Source organism: Numenius arquata, chromosome 17, assembly GCF_964106895.1.
Source record: "Numenius arquata chromosome 17, bNumArq3.hap1.1, whole genome shotgun sequence".
NCBI classification, from domain to species: Eukaryota; Metazoa; Chordata; class Aves; order Charadriiformes; family Scolopacidae; genus Numenius; species Numenius arquata.
The window spans coordinates 850831-868198 of record NC_133592.1 but is presented as its reverse complement, the minus strand read 5'-3'; the positions used below and the strand labels follow the sequence as shown (position 1 = coordinate 868198).

At 40.7% G+C, this 17368-nt stretch overlaps 1 protein-coding gene across 3 annotated transcripts in view; it reads right to left on the bottom strand.

Annotated features, from left to right (window-relative positions):
- The window catches only part of CEP112 (centrosomal protein 112), a 165792-nt gene that overhangs the window by 57950 nt on the left and 90474 nt on the right, over positions 1–17368 (bottom strand). For all 3 annotated transcript variants that reach the window (XM_074160337.1, XM_074160339.1, XM_074160338.1), the window contains one exon: positions 3727–3957. In XM_074160337.1, the coding sequence (XP_074016438.1) occupies positions 3727–3957 (231 nt within the window). The remainder of the gene's footprint in view (positions 1–3726; positions 3958–17368) is intronic.

The following is a 17368-nucleotide window of genomic DNA, read 5'->3' as shown; positions in this document are numbered from 1 at the left end:
CCAAGCTTCACATCTGCACGCACTTAGAAATGTGGTTTCTCTCTTGCTTTTAGCGATTTCTGGCAAACCTGGAAGCGTTCAGAAGGTTTGTGCAGCCCCTTACACCTGGGTGAGGGGTGTTCGTGCCCCAAGTGCTGCTGATGCAACCTCTAACACACCTGTCCCTGCTGAGATTAGTCATTACTGGAGCCTAACTGCAGCATTATCTCTCTCTAGTATGTTTATTTCTTGAACAGTTTGTTTCATCATAATGAGGTCTGACTTCAAATAAAAAAAAAAAATAAAATAAAATTACCATCACATCAGAAAATGCTATAATCACTTGCTACAATGAAATGCAAGCAAATTAAATCTATACTTTAAAAGTAAATCAAAATCACTCTGAATACAAGTGTTCTTCTGAAGCCATATTTAAGATGTCTTAACTAATAGACAAGACATAATTTGGAGATATTCTCAAGTCATTTTTATGCTAGAGACAGATAACAGATATTATGAAAGTCCTGAAGTCCTAAGAACACGTTAAGTACCATTACAAATTCTCCATGCTGTCAGCTTCAATTTTTGTCTGATTTATGTCCACCAAGGCTTATCTGACCTTAAGGACATTAAAATTTGTTATCCTTACCCAATAAGGTGATTCTGTGTTCCACTCTAACTACCTTGTCATGGCTTAGCAGGTGAGCAGCGAGGTGACTGCGCGTGGTGGGGCAGGGACACCCGACCGAGCCAGGCTGAAGACAGCCGGACACGCTGTCCCAGCAAGACCAGCCTCAGCCCGGCACGAGCCGAGCTGCCCCTGTGTCACCCCAGCCCGCCTGTACCCGCCAGGCCGGTGACAAGGACCCTGCTGACAGAAACCCTCCGGCTGCAGTTCGGGTAGAGCCCTCGTCAACCCCTCCTGTGGCTCGGGGGACACGCAGACGTCGCAGAGGTGCCCGGGTGTCCACACCAGGGTCCGACACGGCTCGTAAGGTGCTGTTTAGGTCAGCCACAGCGCGCTTTCCAACAAAGCGCTGCTTAACTGAAAATATACCTGCAACAGGGGAGGTCACTGGAAAATGATGGGCTTTTCCCTTTATTACTATTTCCACAACGGCAGGTGCCATGTTTATTTTTCCTATGGAGCAGGTTACACCGTGCCATTTGGCCACCTGGTAAATATTTTCCCACTTATGGTTCCCTACTGATTGGGAGACGCAGTAACTGTCAACAGATACTTGCTTTTAGAGTCACAGGCTCAAAAGCGTTACCGTACTACGCTTGGTGAGCAACGTTCTGGCACTGCATAATCCCCAACACAACGAACCAGCCACAATATTACAATAAACAATGGACTATCTTTAAGTTTGAGATTTTTAAGCAACAGACAACTAAAAACCTTAGAAAATTAAATTATGTGCCCCTAAATATTGACAAGCTGTCTACAAATACCAACCGATATTTAAATATCCAGTGCTCTTGCAATGAAACCTGTTCCTCTATCTCTGCCCCAACCTCCCACCCCACTGCAGCGGGGCTTTGGGGAGGGCAATACCATACGAACCCTGCATCTCCTTCCACTCATTTTTACTTCAATTTTTATTTTCACTCAAGTTTTAGCATTTCTTTTGCCTTTTATCACGTTCACGTGAACAACAGTCCACAATTACACAAAACAATCCACAGAGAAATCAGTGTTACTCACAAAAGAGACCACAGAGGAACGAGATCCTTCACCTGGGAACGCACTGACCTTCAGGAAATCCCGACAGTCAGATGTTCCAAGCTCAAACAGTGAAATTCAGCTTCCCTTTGGGTTTTTAAGCAATCTTTACAGAATTGGCAGAAAAAAAGTAAATTTAGAGGACAAATTTTTCTCCTATGTTGTCCTAAATTTCAAGGTAACAAGACTTGTTAGAAAAAGAAAAAGACCTTTAAAAGCAAGTTTCAAGACTCAAAGACTCATGCTGCAATTAAGATGCTTTCTTCCCCTCACCTCCCCCCCTTGGATAAAATCTCCTTCATCAAAGTTCTGTGGACTTTAATAGGATCAAGATTTGAACTAAGTTAGCTGGAACTGTAACTTTTGAGCTTTAAATGGAGTTTGCCCTCTAAGCTACTTTGACTTTTGGACTTTGTGGCCAATTTCCACAGCTCTACATTTGGAAGACCGAAACGAAGCAGAACGGTAAATGGAGATTTGAAGGTAATGCAAGGTATTTTCATGTGTCTGTAAGAGACTTTCCAACAGAGATACTTTTCCCCGCCCCCCCTCCTGTCTTTTACTCAACATGTGCTCTTCTGATTAGAGGTAAAAATAGGGAAGTAGGTTAAATAAAAAAAAAAATAATTCAATAGCAGTTAATATAGCTTAAAATTAGCAATTTTTTTTGAAAAATAAAAAAGTCCAACAAATTAAAAAAAATAGTATCTCTGACAGAAATGACAATTCAAGACTATTAAAGATATTGCCCTATGAAGGATTATTTGTAACTTTAATTTGAGAATGTAAAGAAGTTAACTTTTCTTTTGCTATACTACACATGTAAAAAAAGATCAAAGAAAGAAAAGAATTGAGATTCAAATTCCATTTTTAAGCAAAAATGACAATGTCTTCCTGAGTTAAAATTAATCCTTTAATGATGAATTTCAAAGGTTTAAATACTTTCTGTGACCTTGGCTTTAAATAATTATGCCAAGCGGAGCTTTCCTTACATTCAGAAAAGATTGTGAATTGTTGATCACAGCCATTTTAATGGCTTCAGGCTGGCTGATTTCCAGCATAATCCCCCGAATGCTGTTTGAAATTACAGACCAAGAACCTGATGCAGGTAAATGAAATGTCACTTTCACAAAGGCGGTTCAAACAGTATCCGCAGATTGTTAATTTGTGCCACTGTACATCACTTTGCAATAAAACGTATGATTTATGACATTAAGGCATATAAAAGATACTTCAACAACTATCTGCTTACATATACACAACGTCTACCATAAATATTAAGTGGGGTTTTTTAGTTTAGCTTTTGAAATAAAACTCTCATGTTTTAGCCCATATCATCCTTAACGCTGTGAAATCCTTGAATTGAAGACGCCGGTAGGAGGGGATGCTCAGCAAGCGCTGACGAGCACCAGTGACCCCACTGAACGGAAAGGGGAGGGAAGCCTTGATGTATCTGAAACATTAATTTCTATTTTCAAGCCTTTCCCAGAGCCCTTGCTCACCCGATGCACACGGGCAAAAATAGACCAGCCATTGTTAGCAACGAGACCCAATTTCCTTGCAGTTTTAGCCTGAACTTTTTCCTCCTTAAGAACTTTCCCTCTTTTTAAGGGAGAAAAAGCTCAGTCAGAACCGCCCTTTCCACTCTCTCTGTTCCAGCAAAGGAGAAGTGATTAGCCTAGTCCTTGGCTGGCTTCCCCTTCAAATCATCTGGATTTTTACAGTCCCGCCAGCTCCCGAGCACCGCACGGTTGTCCCCGTTCCACGCTCACCCAAACAGCCACAGCAGCGACCGCCCGCACTGCACGGCCAAAGGGACATCGTCTTTCACCACAGAACCACAAAACTTTCCATGCTGGCACCGTGATCGCATCATCCCATCTCACATCTACATCATACATCTCTTTTTTTCAACTCAAGTGACCCCTACACAGTTTTCCTCAGTGAAACTTATCTAACTTTTGGGGTGATTGCTCCCCTTTTGCCGTGCCATTAGCAGCAGCCCCACATGAACCTCTTACCTTTTCCAAGGCCGCCTCTGTTTCTGCAGCGTGTATCTTTTTCAGGTCTAACGTCATTTTTTCTGCCTCCACTTTCAGCTTGTTCAGCGCCTTCTCGTGGTCTCGAGCCACCCTCTGCTTCTCCTCTTCCCACTGGTGGCTCAGCTCCAGCAGCTGCTGCTTCCGCTGAGCGTTCACCTGGATGAGCTCTTCCCTCAGCTTGTGGATTTGGTTCTCCATGTCACAGATAACCTGAAATACAGAACAAACAAAGTATAAAAAACAACCCCAAAACCACAAAAAAACCCTACTTGATTTTCTGAGTCAGGCTGTTAGCCGGGGTAGGAAGGAGATGGGGAGGATTCTCTATCCCCTTCCTTGGCCCCTCTTACTGCTCTTCCCCCTCTCTTCACTCCCGCAGGCGAATGCAGCCCCCTCCCTGCCCAAAGCACCGATGGAGCAAGATTTACCTTTTTGGAGGGGGTGCCCCCATAGGTGAAGAAATTTAGTTTGTGGCATATAATCACTATGTATAATGTCCAGGCCTTCTTTTGGGATTTTGTTTTTCTCCCTTAAGAAATGACGTGCCACCTTCCAGTGAGATATCAGCGTCTTATCAGCCATTAATCAACTGATACTACAGATTATGGACTGTATTTCATCACGATGTGCTAACGTGCACCGGGAACGTATCAAAGAACGTCCTGCTCCAGGTGCAGGAACCAGAGCACACCGAGAGAGGACGACAAGGGCCAACGCACGGAACCCTTAAGACTCTGCAAGCACAGTACGGAAAAGAGACAGGACCTTTAACACGCAAGACATGGATTTCAGGATCCACAACTCTCTTTCCGTGATCACAGACCATCCCTCAGTCCTTGGGAGCAAAACACGTCGTGTGACACAGCAGTGGCGCGGGAGCAGAACAGCTCACTGCCCTCCCCAGGGGAGGGGAAGAGGGGGAAGTTGTACACGGTAAATCTGTGCTACCCCCGAAGCACAGAGGATGCACGTTGCTGCTGGACAGTAGCAGCAGAGCACACGTTTATCACTTCACATTTACATTTGCATACAACTCTCATTAGTTACTTTTCTAATTGCACTTCTTCTGTTGCTTCTTAAACAAAGTATAGGAGCATTGTATCTGTGACATAAGACCATTATCCTTACAGCCAATTGCAATGCAGGATGTCGGAAGCACATATATGTTTTCATTCAGAAATACAATTCTGAAAATTAGCATTTTTCACTAAAAACCTTACACAGTATCTCCCCCTTTTTCCACCCTGCTTCACAAGTGACTATGCAGTTCCCCGGAACTCTTTCACAGAGGATATGACAATATTGAGATGATAAATTGATGTTCTACCAAATAAATGTAGGTGACTCAGCTCAAGCTTATTAAAGGTTTCGTAAGAAAATCTGATGAAAATTGCTGTGTATTTAAAGATCCCATTGCCCTGGAACACCAGTTACTGCTCCTAGAGCTCTGAACTGATCTCTCTCTCCAACTACTATTTTTTTTCTTTAGACATTTTTAATATACTGTCTGTATTCAGCTAAACCATCTATTTGCAGTCTCTGAAAACCACATTACTACAAATCTTTGAAAAAGAAATATTCATTCCTGACCAAGGTTGGGAAATGAATGACTATCAGAAACATTGCCTTGTACATTAATATCCCACGACAGATTGTTATAAATACTCTGATCTGAAAGAGAAAAATCCGGGCTTGAAAGTTTGCCTATTTTTCCAAGCTATTTGAACTATATGGTGTAATAAAAGACACGTCGTCTCCCCTCAAACCTCCAGTTGTGTCCTTTGACTATCACAGCTGTAGCGTGTATTAAATAACATTAACCATCTTGGAAACGTGACACAAGACTGCCTTTTGCCTCCACACTTTCTTAATTACTCATGGGCATCCTTCCCTCTCTGTCAAAGGTAGGACTGTGTGTGTGTGTGCGCAGAGACGGAACGCGCATACCGCGGTAGACAGCAGTGTAACACAGGCCACATCCCTCAGCTCTATCAGCATCATCTCAACCACATGTTCCATAGAGTGTAATCTGCACTAGAGCCTTTCCTTCCTTTCCTGATCTTCTCCTCTACACGTGTAATTTTTTAAATCTGTGTACAGACTAAAAATGTAAAGTACATTTTAGTACATAATTGTACAGACTAAAATGTAAAGTTCATTTTAGTACATAATTATAATCTACAATATACTTTTGTAATTCTTTTAGAAAATCATTTCACCTCCAGATCGTAACAAAACTTTAGCCTAACTGGCTTTTACTTAACCAAAGAAATGCTATAGAGCTACAATTTCTATAGGATGACATGGTCTGAGTTCTAAACTGACACACGGAGTAGCATTTGGGTTTTTTAATAGCCATTCCAATGCAAGTCCTGCCTGGAATAGTAACAATTATCTTTTAATCTGTGAAAGCTTTTTTTGAGAGCTCATTCTCCCTCCACTACCACATTCCTTTTTTTTTTTTTCCTTTCTTCTTTCTTAAAACAGAAAACTTCCTTAAACTTTTTTCTTACCGTATAACTAAGATATTACATTGCGCAGAATTTTCCTAAGAAGTTTGATAAGGACCCAATGCTAACTCTTCTTATAATACAGGAAAAATTTATTCATAAATCATATTACCAGCCAAAATAGAAAATGGGTGAATTCCTGACTCAACTGTTAGGTCTTTCTGCTTTATTTGGTTCTATATTCAATAATTCTTATACAAAGCCATTAGAAAATCAAGTAGCACAATACAGTGTTTTCTACTGCCTGCGCATGGAAAAAGTAACAGCTCCGAGCCCCCAGATTCAAAACTGGGATTCAAAAGATAGTGGGCTGAATGCTATAGGTAAAGTAACAGTAATTAATATGCAAAGGAGCATTAATGTTGGACCTAATAGATGGCAAAAGCAGATTTGGTTCTATTAGGAAAGAAGAAAGAATCTGAAGACGGGGTGATGGCAGCGAAACTAATATGATTAAAGGAGTCCTTTTGGAGCAACTTCGCTGCTGGTAAGATGATGTTAAGAGACATCTAATCTCTCCAAAGTGACTGGAAAAAGCTTATACTGGGGATCACAGCCACAGTTCTTGTCAATTACTTTAAAATAAGTCTAGTTCTCACAGCCAGATTATTTTTTCCATAAACAAAGTCCCTGGCAGAAGTCGCTTACAACCGAACAACTTGCTGCACAAGACAACGCCGTGTGACACGGATATCTTCAGACTGCAAACGGACATGGATCCCAACCTCCCCATCACTGACATTCTGCTATTCCACATGCCAGGTTTAATAAACTATTATTACACTTAAATGTAGGCAAATTAGTACTACTAGGAAAAAAAGACCCCAAGATGACATAATTCTCAGATGTGAAAAATTCATGAAATATAAAACTTAAGAGCAACTGCCTTTTCTTAATGATTCTGTGGAAAAACAAAAGATGCAATTACAAAATCTCACTTCTCGTGCCTGAGGTCTGAGGGCATGATGCTGGCTGGGTTTGTCTGTGAAACTGAACCCCCTTTCTCAGTACTGGCTTCTTCAGTTCTTTCCCAGGCTGCTCAGATCTGTGTTTGTGAACCGGGTCTGCCAAAGGGTTTGCATGCCCCAAACAACAACCTGGGTACCAGAGCCGCTGGGAGAAATACACGTCTCAAATGCTCGACAACAGCAAATTATCCTTGTGCTAGACATCAGGCTTAAACATAAGAAATAAAGACTTCCCACTATATAACAGGTCCAAAATTCTATTGCTACTTGCTGCCTTTTTTTTTTTTTTTGATCAAAATGTGATAGTCTTTATTTCAGTTGTACGGGGACAAGAAAAAGAAATAAAAGGGATCTCTATCTTTTTTCCAAAGGCAGGAGTTCACAGCGACTCCGCAGGATGGCCACGCCATGGCAGCACGCCCCAAACAAGAAAGTGTTTTGTACAAAGACTATTAATCCACGAAAAGAAAAACAAATAGAAAGAAACCACTATCTTATAGAGTATCCCAACTGGAACAAAAATACAAATATTTAAAGTAAACTGTGTGAGAGGGTAGAGATTTCTGATGAATTTATACGGCACACTTGTATGTATGTGTATGCATGTATGACAATCCCTTCGCTGAGGAAACTGCTTGCTGAGATGCTGATTTCTATTTCTGTTTCAAAGGAATAACTTAGAATTCTAACTAAGAATATCTGTGCTGAAATAGTGTCATAAAAAGGGTGGGTCATAAGCCCACAGCAATTTGCCTGTAGGGAAAAAATAGACTTGAAAGAAAAAAAGAAGGTTGCTCACTCACTTTGGCCTATTTAAAATGCCAATAAATGTTCTGCATGTTATTTGGAAGGAAAACATGTGCTCTTAATTTTAAAAAGTAAATTGCATAAGAAAATATAAAGCTGGCAAAAACTTTAAATTAAAATCTGTTGCCGATGTCTGAAACTCTGCTACAGTTACATGCAGCAGAGATGAGAAACGGAGCGAATGACTACAGTCTAATTAAAAAAAAAGAAAGATATATTCTCTTTCTTTTTTAGGAGCTCCTACTTCAAGCCCATGAAGCATTTTCTTGGCTCAGTTTCTAAAGGAAGAGGCTGGAGCATGACCGCATCTTTTATACTCACAGTGATGGAATACACGGGCTTCACTGTCTCCCTCTCAGCGTATTACACACCAAACCACATCCACCCCATCACCATATTTAGCTTCAAAGAGTGTTGAGGGCATTTTAAACTCACAAAAACAAGGCAATGCAGAGTTAAGATCAAATCCACTTTTAACTTATTCCCCGAGGCTCAGATCTCGAGTCATTTAGGTGTTGCTTCAGCAGATTTTACAGAAGTGACTAACATCTCCCAGCAGATGAAGCTGCAATAACCCTTCCTGGCTCTTCTTTGCTGAGCGTACTCGGGGTGATGGGAAAAAAAAGCATCACTTTTAAAGACATTTCTCAAGTGGATCGTGACAACTCTCCAAACGGAGTTTCAGAAGTTCTGCATTGGGCTAACCTGGAGACCTGTGCAGGCACCTGCAGCTGGAGCCATTTGCTGTGTTTAAGTTCGCTCACATGTCACATTTTGAAAAAACCAACAAAACTCGCCAAAACCTCTGAGCAGTTCCACGGACTTCCTTCAGACACGAACTGTTAGGTTATACGATCACCATGATCCTGTCTAGGATAAAAACGTAAAACATTAGCCCGTAAGTAAAGGCCCGATTTGAACATAAGTAAGAGCCACTGCCTCTGCCTGCGCCGGCACTGTCTCAGCACGTTCTCACCTGGAAGAACATTGAATTTGTGGGTGTGTTTGAACAGTGCGTTCTGTGGGACCGTCAGCTGAGCCCTTCTGAAAGGGAGATTTGTTCCTTTGTGCCTTGGTACTGGCGCGATGTGACAGAGATGGATGAGGTATCACAGAACATCTGTGATGGGGGAGTGGATTATTTCTGAAAGGAGATCAGTCCAGTCGGGGGAAGAGAAGTCTGTAGTAAAAACAAATCTCACTTTGATGATGAAGAAGGAAAGGAAAATAAGGAACAAAGTAGAAGCACTCAGTGATTCAGTGGTGACAATGACTCCCTTTTCACCCATGATCGTCCCAGGAGAGGTGGATGAAGTATCCCATCCCAGTCATGCAGCAACTGGTGACATATTGAGCGTAAAAGACCTTAGAAAGGATTATCTGTTGAAAGTGGGAATCTGAACTACTTTAGCTTTCTTATTAATAAACAAAGCTTTATAAAGTGCTGAGAAACAGATAAGACAAGTTGCTCTACCATCACAAAAATAACCAATGCATCTAACATAAAAGCATGCTAAAAAAGTAAATGAACATTGTTTGTAGCTCTAAGCTAAGAAAAACGTAAAGCTGTAAGAACTTCAAAAGATGAGTAATGTTGGTTTGTGTTTAGAACAAAATTGTTTTATACTAATGAGTCTTAATATTGCAGTTTCAGCAAGTTTTGGTCTTACACTTGATCTCATTCTGGTTTTAGGGAACTATTCCCATGATTTTTACCCTCAAGTGTTAAAATAGGCAACCGAGGGCAGTCCCACAGGCCAGGCACAGCCCTAATGGCTCTTGGGTCCTTTTGTCCACAAAGCATCCTACTGAGCTGCACCCACTGGTCCCAGTTCACCTGCTCTTCCCCATGCCAGAGGAATTCCCAGCCAGTTCAGCCGGTCGGCAGCTACATTTGTGCCTCCTTTGCAACGCGACAATAATACAAAGGTACAGAACAGTGCTGAAAGAGGAATCTTTTCATTTAAGCTACAATCTAAATCTGAAGACAAATCAAATCTAAACTGATACTTTAAAAGAATTTTGCATTAGCAAGAGTCATTAAAATTCAGTAACTCAAGCTTTTATCATCATCTTCTATATAAAGCTTTGTAATTAACTCAACTATCTCTGTTTTAACCAAATATATTGAAAATATTTTCTATACCATAACAATTTTAATTAAAATAGGTTAGAGAATTTATCATCCAATTTTTCTTGTGACTGGTGAAATCAGCAATTTGTCAATATTATGAATCCTTAAAGAGATAGATTTGATTTGCAAAGAAAACTACTTCCGCCAACGTCACGCACATTATCACGTGCGTAATGATGTGGCAGAGAGCAAATTAACAGGGATAAGTAATAAACAGCTATTTAGCTTTCCCAGCACAATCTATTACACTGTCAAGTTTAAATGCCTCTTGGGTAAGAACACATAGGCCCATAAATATGGTAATTAAGGGAGCAGATAAATGAAATGGTGTGAAACAAAGTGAAAATGAACAGCAGTTCAATGACCAACAGGTTGGTCTCACCTCCTAAGAGCTGATCCAATTCTCCAAAAGGCACGGGCCGTGCAAGCTCTTCCGGAGGAAATCACGGGAGTGCGGGAGCTCTGCTAACACCCCCCTAGTTATCAGGAGTCCTGGTCAATAGTCTGGTACTGCCTGGAAACACTAAAAGCTAAAACTTCAGTACTCAGAGAGATGCATTTTGTTACATGTTTATAGAGTATTTTGTGCACACTGAAGTGTCCTCATTCTTGAGGGAAAAAAAATTTGTTCCATAAAGTTGTTACTATTGCCCAGTTTGTTAACTAGAAGACAGCTTTATCCTGTATGTGACTCCGCTGCAGTGATGGGGTGAAGTCACTAATATGTTCATAAATCAAACGTTCACAGTTTATAAATCAGGTCGTATAATCTCAAGTTTAGGTATCCTCTTGTAGGAAAACTGTTCCACAACCCAAACTGTTCCATTAACCTGCCCCGCAAACAAAGAGTGGGAGTTCTCCAGACTCAAACAGAAAGAAAACTTCAAGCAAAACTTCAGTAAAAGCAGTGCAGATGGCAACCATAGTACCAGCAGTAAAACGTTTGCTGTTCAGCAGTGTAAAATCCAAATCCCCATGTTACAGGTCTATCAACTCCATCTCAACACAATCCTGGCTTTTCTCGCCTTTGCAAACGTACCTCTGACATCTCTTGAAAATACCCACTAGGACTTGTAAAGCGAGGTGTTGAGCTGCCAACTTACATATTTATTCTATTAATTTTAACAGCATTAAGCTGCTTTTAAACGTTAAATCTCCTTTGTAAGATTCTTTCCTTGGATTGTTTCAGCACTTTGTACACTCTGAGAAACACCTCTAACATTTACAAACCTGATAAAAGTACATTTTTACCAACCTTGCTTATTTTCTATCTAGCAGGGTGCTAGTTAGGGTGGGGGCAGGTTTAACACCACCTTGCCTGTACAGCGCTGCTGGGGGCTAAACATCACTCTTTCTTCATATTCAAACCACGGTCAAGTATTTTTTCCCTGCACTTCACATAGTCCCCAGAAAAGCCCAACACCCTTTAAATGTTATTTCTTAGCAATGCATTTGCCGTAAGATGTCTGCTCTTGCTCTCCAGCATTTTCCTGAAACACGATGCAAGCGTTGACTCAGGAAGAACAATAAAGAGAAGTTACCTTCTGCTGAGCTCCATTTTCAATAAAATTAATGAAATCTAAACCCGAAACTGTTCACTAACTTTGCCATATATTTCTGAAGGCTGAAAAGAAACATGCAAGATACAGGTAACAAAACGCCTGGAGGAAAAGTTACACCAAAAATATTGTCACCATTCTTGTTTCTACATCTATGACTACACATGAGAATGGAGTGGAAAATTCTCAAGATCTGCTCTGACAAAATTAAGCAAAACACAAATTTTGATCTATTTTCCCCAACGGAGTGCACTGAAATAGATCTGCTCTTTTAAAGAAGCCAGTTTGCTGCCTAAACCCCAGTTAATGTAAATGGCACTTAAGCTACGAACTACTGGGCTTTAAAGAAAAAGGTGGGGGGGAGAGAAAAAGAAGGAAAATCAGACATCCATTTGAACAGCTCCACAAAGAGCTTAAAATTAACGGAGCTTATTTTGATTTCTTCATTTACATAAGTCCATTTGATTCTAATTTAGTTAACAGCAGCCAGAAAGCAGAACCTCATATAGGTTGGTTATTGTCACTGCCTTCCTAGGAAAATGGTCTTTAGTCAAATGGAAGACCCTCGAGCCTACACGTGTAACTAAACAATACCCTGGTGAGTGAAAGGATTTCTTCCCAAGTTGAAACTGAGATAAATGGAAATAAATTTTCCATTTAACAGTTCTGAGACCGGGAAAAGATTGGTCCCTCTCGCCTGGAATTCAGATCCAGAACAGTTTCTTATTGCCTGATTTACTCTTTGATTTGAAATAGCTTAGCAAGTCAAAAATTAAAACATCCAGCCTTCTTTCTCCTCTCTTCTTGTCTGATGAAAGAAATGTTTACATTTATATTTTTCTTTGTACAAACAAAATGATTTGAGTAAGACTCCTGAGAGACCTACCTGGAAAGGACCAGGTGGAGGACTCATTTCCTTCTGTCTCTATACTAAGAAATTTAACAGAGACACTCAACTGGGAACCCAGTAATCTACACACCTGCACTAATGTACCTGAAATATGACGGAGGCCAAAAAAAATAAACTAGCCTTAAACACCTGCTTAATGCAGTGATGAGTGAAAATTACCCCAAACAAACGTTCAGTCTTCCTTTGTGAAAAAATATCAAGCTTTATTTTCTGTATTTCAGGATGTGAAAGGAAAATATTCCTTTCGGATGAATGTTAAAGATATATTCAGTTCTGAAACAATATTGGAGCAAAGCTTGTTCTGAAAGTGAAGAAAAGCTACTGATATTTAAGGAAGGATAGGACTTTCCTGCAGTGGAACACAGAAATGGAAGCTAAAGATCTCTGCAGGGGACTGGGAAGAACTACCCGTCAATCAGACAGAGCATTTCTGTGTCCAGCATCCCCTAAATCAAAGCTTCTGAAAAACATTTGCATTTAAATTTTCCACGTATTAAATTTAAAAGCATTAGCATTTCCTGAACAACATGCAATTCTGATTTAAATGCAGACATGATGTATTACAGATTTAAGGATTACTACAGACATTCATCTCTATCAGGCAGCAAAATTAAACGTATTATAATTCCTAATTTGTCCCCAGAAGTGGTACAGGCTGTATTGTCTATGAGAAATGTCTTTGCCCTGTCAACTAAAGAAAAGACTTCACTGTAAGTAAAAACAACCCAAACAAACAACACCAAAACAACTCCACCTCCCCCCAAAAAACCACCCAGAAAAGCATCACACACTTCACTTCTGCAGGCATTTGTTCAAATTACTGGTCAAACCACACACATCTTTTGAGTATTCCAGAAATTTTACCCCACGCATCCCATAAGGGTTTTAGGGTGACCGTAACAGAAACGGCATCGGTTGCCAAACTTGGCAGGACAAACATAAGACACGATGCAGACACAAAGCCTAAGTCATAAGCCACACGCCTAAGATATCTCCCATCTTCGACTTCTGAAGCTAATACTTGTAGAAATGCAAACTCTGTACACTAACTCCCATCCGGGTCATCTGCCATGACCATGTCCTCAACATGGGGTTGAGGGACTTGAGGAGGACTCGAAGTTTGTGCCTCTGTCCCAGCTCTGCCCTGACAGTTAATCAAGGTGAAAAAGACACATTTTTTGAAACTCCAGCATAACTATAGGAAAACAACTAAGGAACCTAACGTTGTTATTCTCCGGGCCAATGACTAAAGATGACTTCAATGCACAAGCCTGTATGTACTGATCTGCCCTACTGAAGAACCTAACACACCAGGAAACCCTCTCATTACCGATGTCATGCTGCTAGAGTGAAGGTAACAGTCTTCAACCAAGCATGAAGTCCTCATTCTCGGTCCCACGAATGGCAGTACGTGTGGGCAGAAATCCTGAAATCTAGCAGCTTCAGAAATAAAAATTGTGCCACTTACAGGTTTAGACTTTAAAGAAATAATCAGCTTCTAACTTTCAAAAAACCCCTCGTTTTTGGACAGCAGTAACCACTGCTGCAGCATTGCTGTGAGTCAATGAGTTGTGGCAAATTCTTATCTGTCCCTTGGCTGCTCACGCAAATAAGATGCAGAATTACACAGGTGCAGCTTTTGACTTTCTCTTTTTTGAAATCAGCTCCTAATTGGAAGCAGCATATTCTAGTTGACCATCTTTAGTGTCAATCTTCATAACAAAAAGATAAATTTGTCACCTCCATCTGAGGAGGAAAGTCCTAGAGAAGGAAGTCTTCACTCCAACCTAGGTGTTAGGTTGCAGTGAAAGGCCTCAGCTGATGGTACCTATTGTGTGTTTTGTGCACCCACACACAGAGCTGACACCATTCCTGGTCTCCCCTCTCTGCACCTTCATCCTCAAGTGCTGGTTGCACCATTCCCGTCATCTCGACAGTGGCTCCTCTGAGTTCAGAGACCTTTTGGAAGCATCATACTCCACCGCCACTGGTTCAGAAAGACAAGATCAATCACAGTACAAAATAAATGAAAACTCTCAGCATAACATTTCTTTTCTTGGAATTGAGAGTATTTTTGGCTCAGTATCTTCCTCTGGCACCTTTACATTGATCTCTATCCTTTTCATCCTTCTCAGTTTGTCCTTGAATTCAGTGGATGCCACTTTCGTTTTCTGAATGACAAATAGGCCACTGCATCCTGGGGCAGGAATTTCTTCAGACTTCTTTATGCAGCTGTTTTGAATCTAGTGTACTTTGAATAAATATTAATATATACTTTAAATGTAAAAATCAAAATACACAGTAAACACACACCAGTACTAGTAAAGTACCGGTAAAATAAAACAAACAATTAAATATATCCATTTATAGAGGTCCACGTTTATATTTATATAAACCCTCCCCCAAAAAAACCAACCTCAACATTGCATTAAGAGATCAGGAACAATGTATTACTCCTAAATGGAAGACTCTGGCAGGTTGTGGGGAGGCCCTGAAGGAGAACCTGCTGTCGGGAGGCAGAGCACCAAAGGGAGCAGTCTCCGCTCCGTCCAACAACGCGGCATGGCCTTTTCAGAGGACAGGATCCGCAGATGTTTGAAATCCACTGCTTTAACTTTTCTGGAAAGCATCGCTGGTTTGAAGGACACAATCTGACTATGTAAAAGTAAGAGATCATGACTATGTACCACATTTCTACTCACATGAAGCACGAAGATCAGGGAACTACTGGAGGGACTATTTCTTGACTACCAGGGGCTAACGGCATCTGATGCATTTGTTGAGACAGAGATTTCAGTTTTCTCCATATGCATGCCTAATTATCACATTAATGAAGGCTATTGCTGTAAAGGAATAGCAAGGCTGTCTCTGCTAAACCTCCTTGAAACTCACACACAGAAAAACAAACATTGCCTTCCATATAAATGACTACATTAGAAGCCATTACTGATTAATGCCGTGTATTTTCTCTCAGCCTCTGATGCAAAAGATGCCAAAGAAACGTTATCACAAGGGATTGTTTGCACAGCTTTAGAAACGATAGTAATCTACTAACTACCCGACACAATACTCAGGTAGAGCAGGTAAGAATTAATTGGTACCTCCCCCCCCGAATTTCAGATGCTGGAACTGTTTTTCCCTTTATTGAACCAGCTCGGCCCAGACTAGCTTGTCCCGCAGTGACATGTATATTGAATACAAATCAGACAGCATAGCTTTAAATCTGTGTTGCAGCTCTCATTTCCAATTCGAGAACTGTACTATAATCATAAGCTTCTGGTGGATGAAAGGAAATCAGCTCTCTGAATATTAGCTAATGCCACATTTGCAAGTCCTGAAGAGATCTGTGCTGTTTAAAAAAAAAATAGATCATTTCTCGTGAACCTATATATATGAATCGCTTTGTACTGCTCGACTGATAGAAGCGATGCCTGTGCTGGGATTAAACCCTTTTCATCATAAAACCTCATCTGGTTCGGAGTCCAAGTCCATCAAACCTTTTCCCTTTAAAGTCCCGCCTTTGATTCTACATCAATTTATTCAAACCGCAGCTGGGTGGCTGAAAACGAAAGGACAGCATCATTTAAACCAACCATGTTCCTAACTTGAAAGAAGGGCTATAATTAAAAAAATGGGCATAAAAGAATGGAAATGGGATAATATTTTTTAATGGTAGTTCAAAGGCCGACAGATGTCAGAGCCTTTGAAGATGTCAGTACACTGAGCAAGAAGTTGCCATTAAATAGTTTGCCTGAGAGGTGAAGCAGCTTTTTAATGACTGAAAAAGCCCTTGCAGACACATCCTTGTGTTTTTAATTTGTCAGAGTTTCTGCAGTATTTTCTGATTAATGACACATGATTATAACTGCATAGCATACATATTTTTATACTTGGTTAAATGAATACTTTATTCCACATTCCTTCAGTGCCAGATAAGAACAGGAAAGCTTTACTACAGAGTCCAAAACTATTCAGATTGCTCAAATATTTATGGTAATTTGAGGGGATTGGCCAGATACAGAGCTACTATGTGTTGCTACCTTTTGTTCTCTAATGGTGCTATTACTACAGCCATCACAACGCGCAGGCATTGAGCGAGCATGTGAGCTGTAGGATTGGAGCTTCTTGTGCACTAAACAATCAGAGCTTTCATAAGTCACAGACAAAGTCATCAAATCAAAATAACATTTAGAAAAATCCCTCATTTGATCCTAAACAATACAAACAATGGCTGCCAATCCATTGTAAATGGAAAATAACTATTCTCAGAAAAAACCAACATATTTCTAGGAAACATCATGCCCAGAGAAAAAACACCAATATTTATAAATGCAGATAAAGTCCCCATCTTGGGCTGGGAAGATGCTCCTGCAACATCCTTCATCTCTCTGTTAATATATGCAATTTTTTTTTTTTATTTTCACCATGAATGGAAAAGCTAGTACCCCAAATCCAGGGACAATTTCTTTTGCTCTCAGGAGTAAGCTCTCAGATCACTACAAGAGTCTGCAGTGGAAGCCAAGCGCCTGCCAAGCCGGGCTGGTGGAGCTCAGGGAAGCGCCCCAGCCCTGGGGAAGGACAGGAAAAGCCAGTACTGGGTGCCTGGTATCGCGCCTTGGAGGAGTCATTCATAGGAAAACACAGTCATTACAAGGGAATTTGACTAACGTACTGTGCTTTCTGCTCTTCCAACCAAGATTCAGCTTGTTAATTGGGTCATAAATAGAAATACG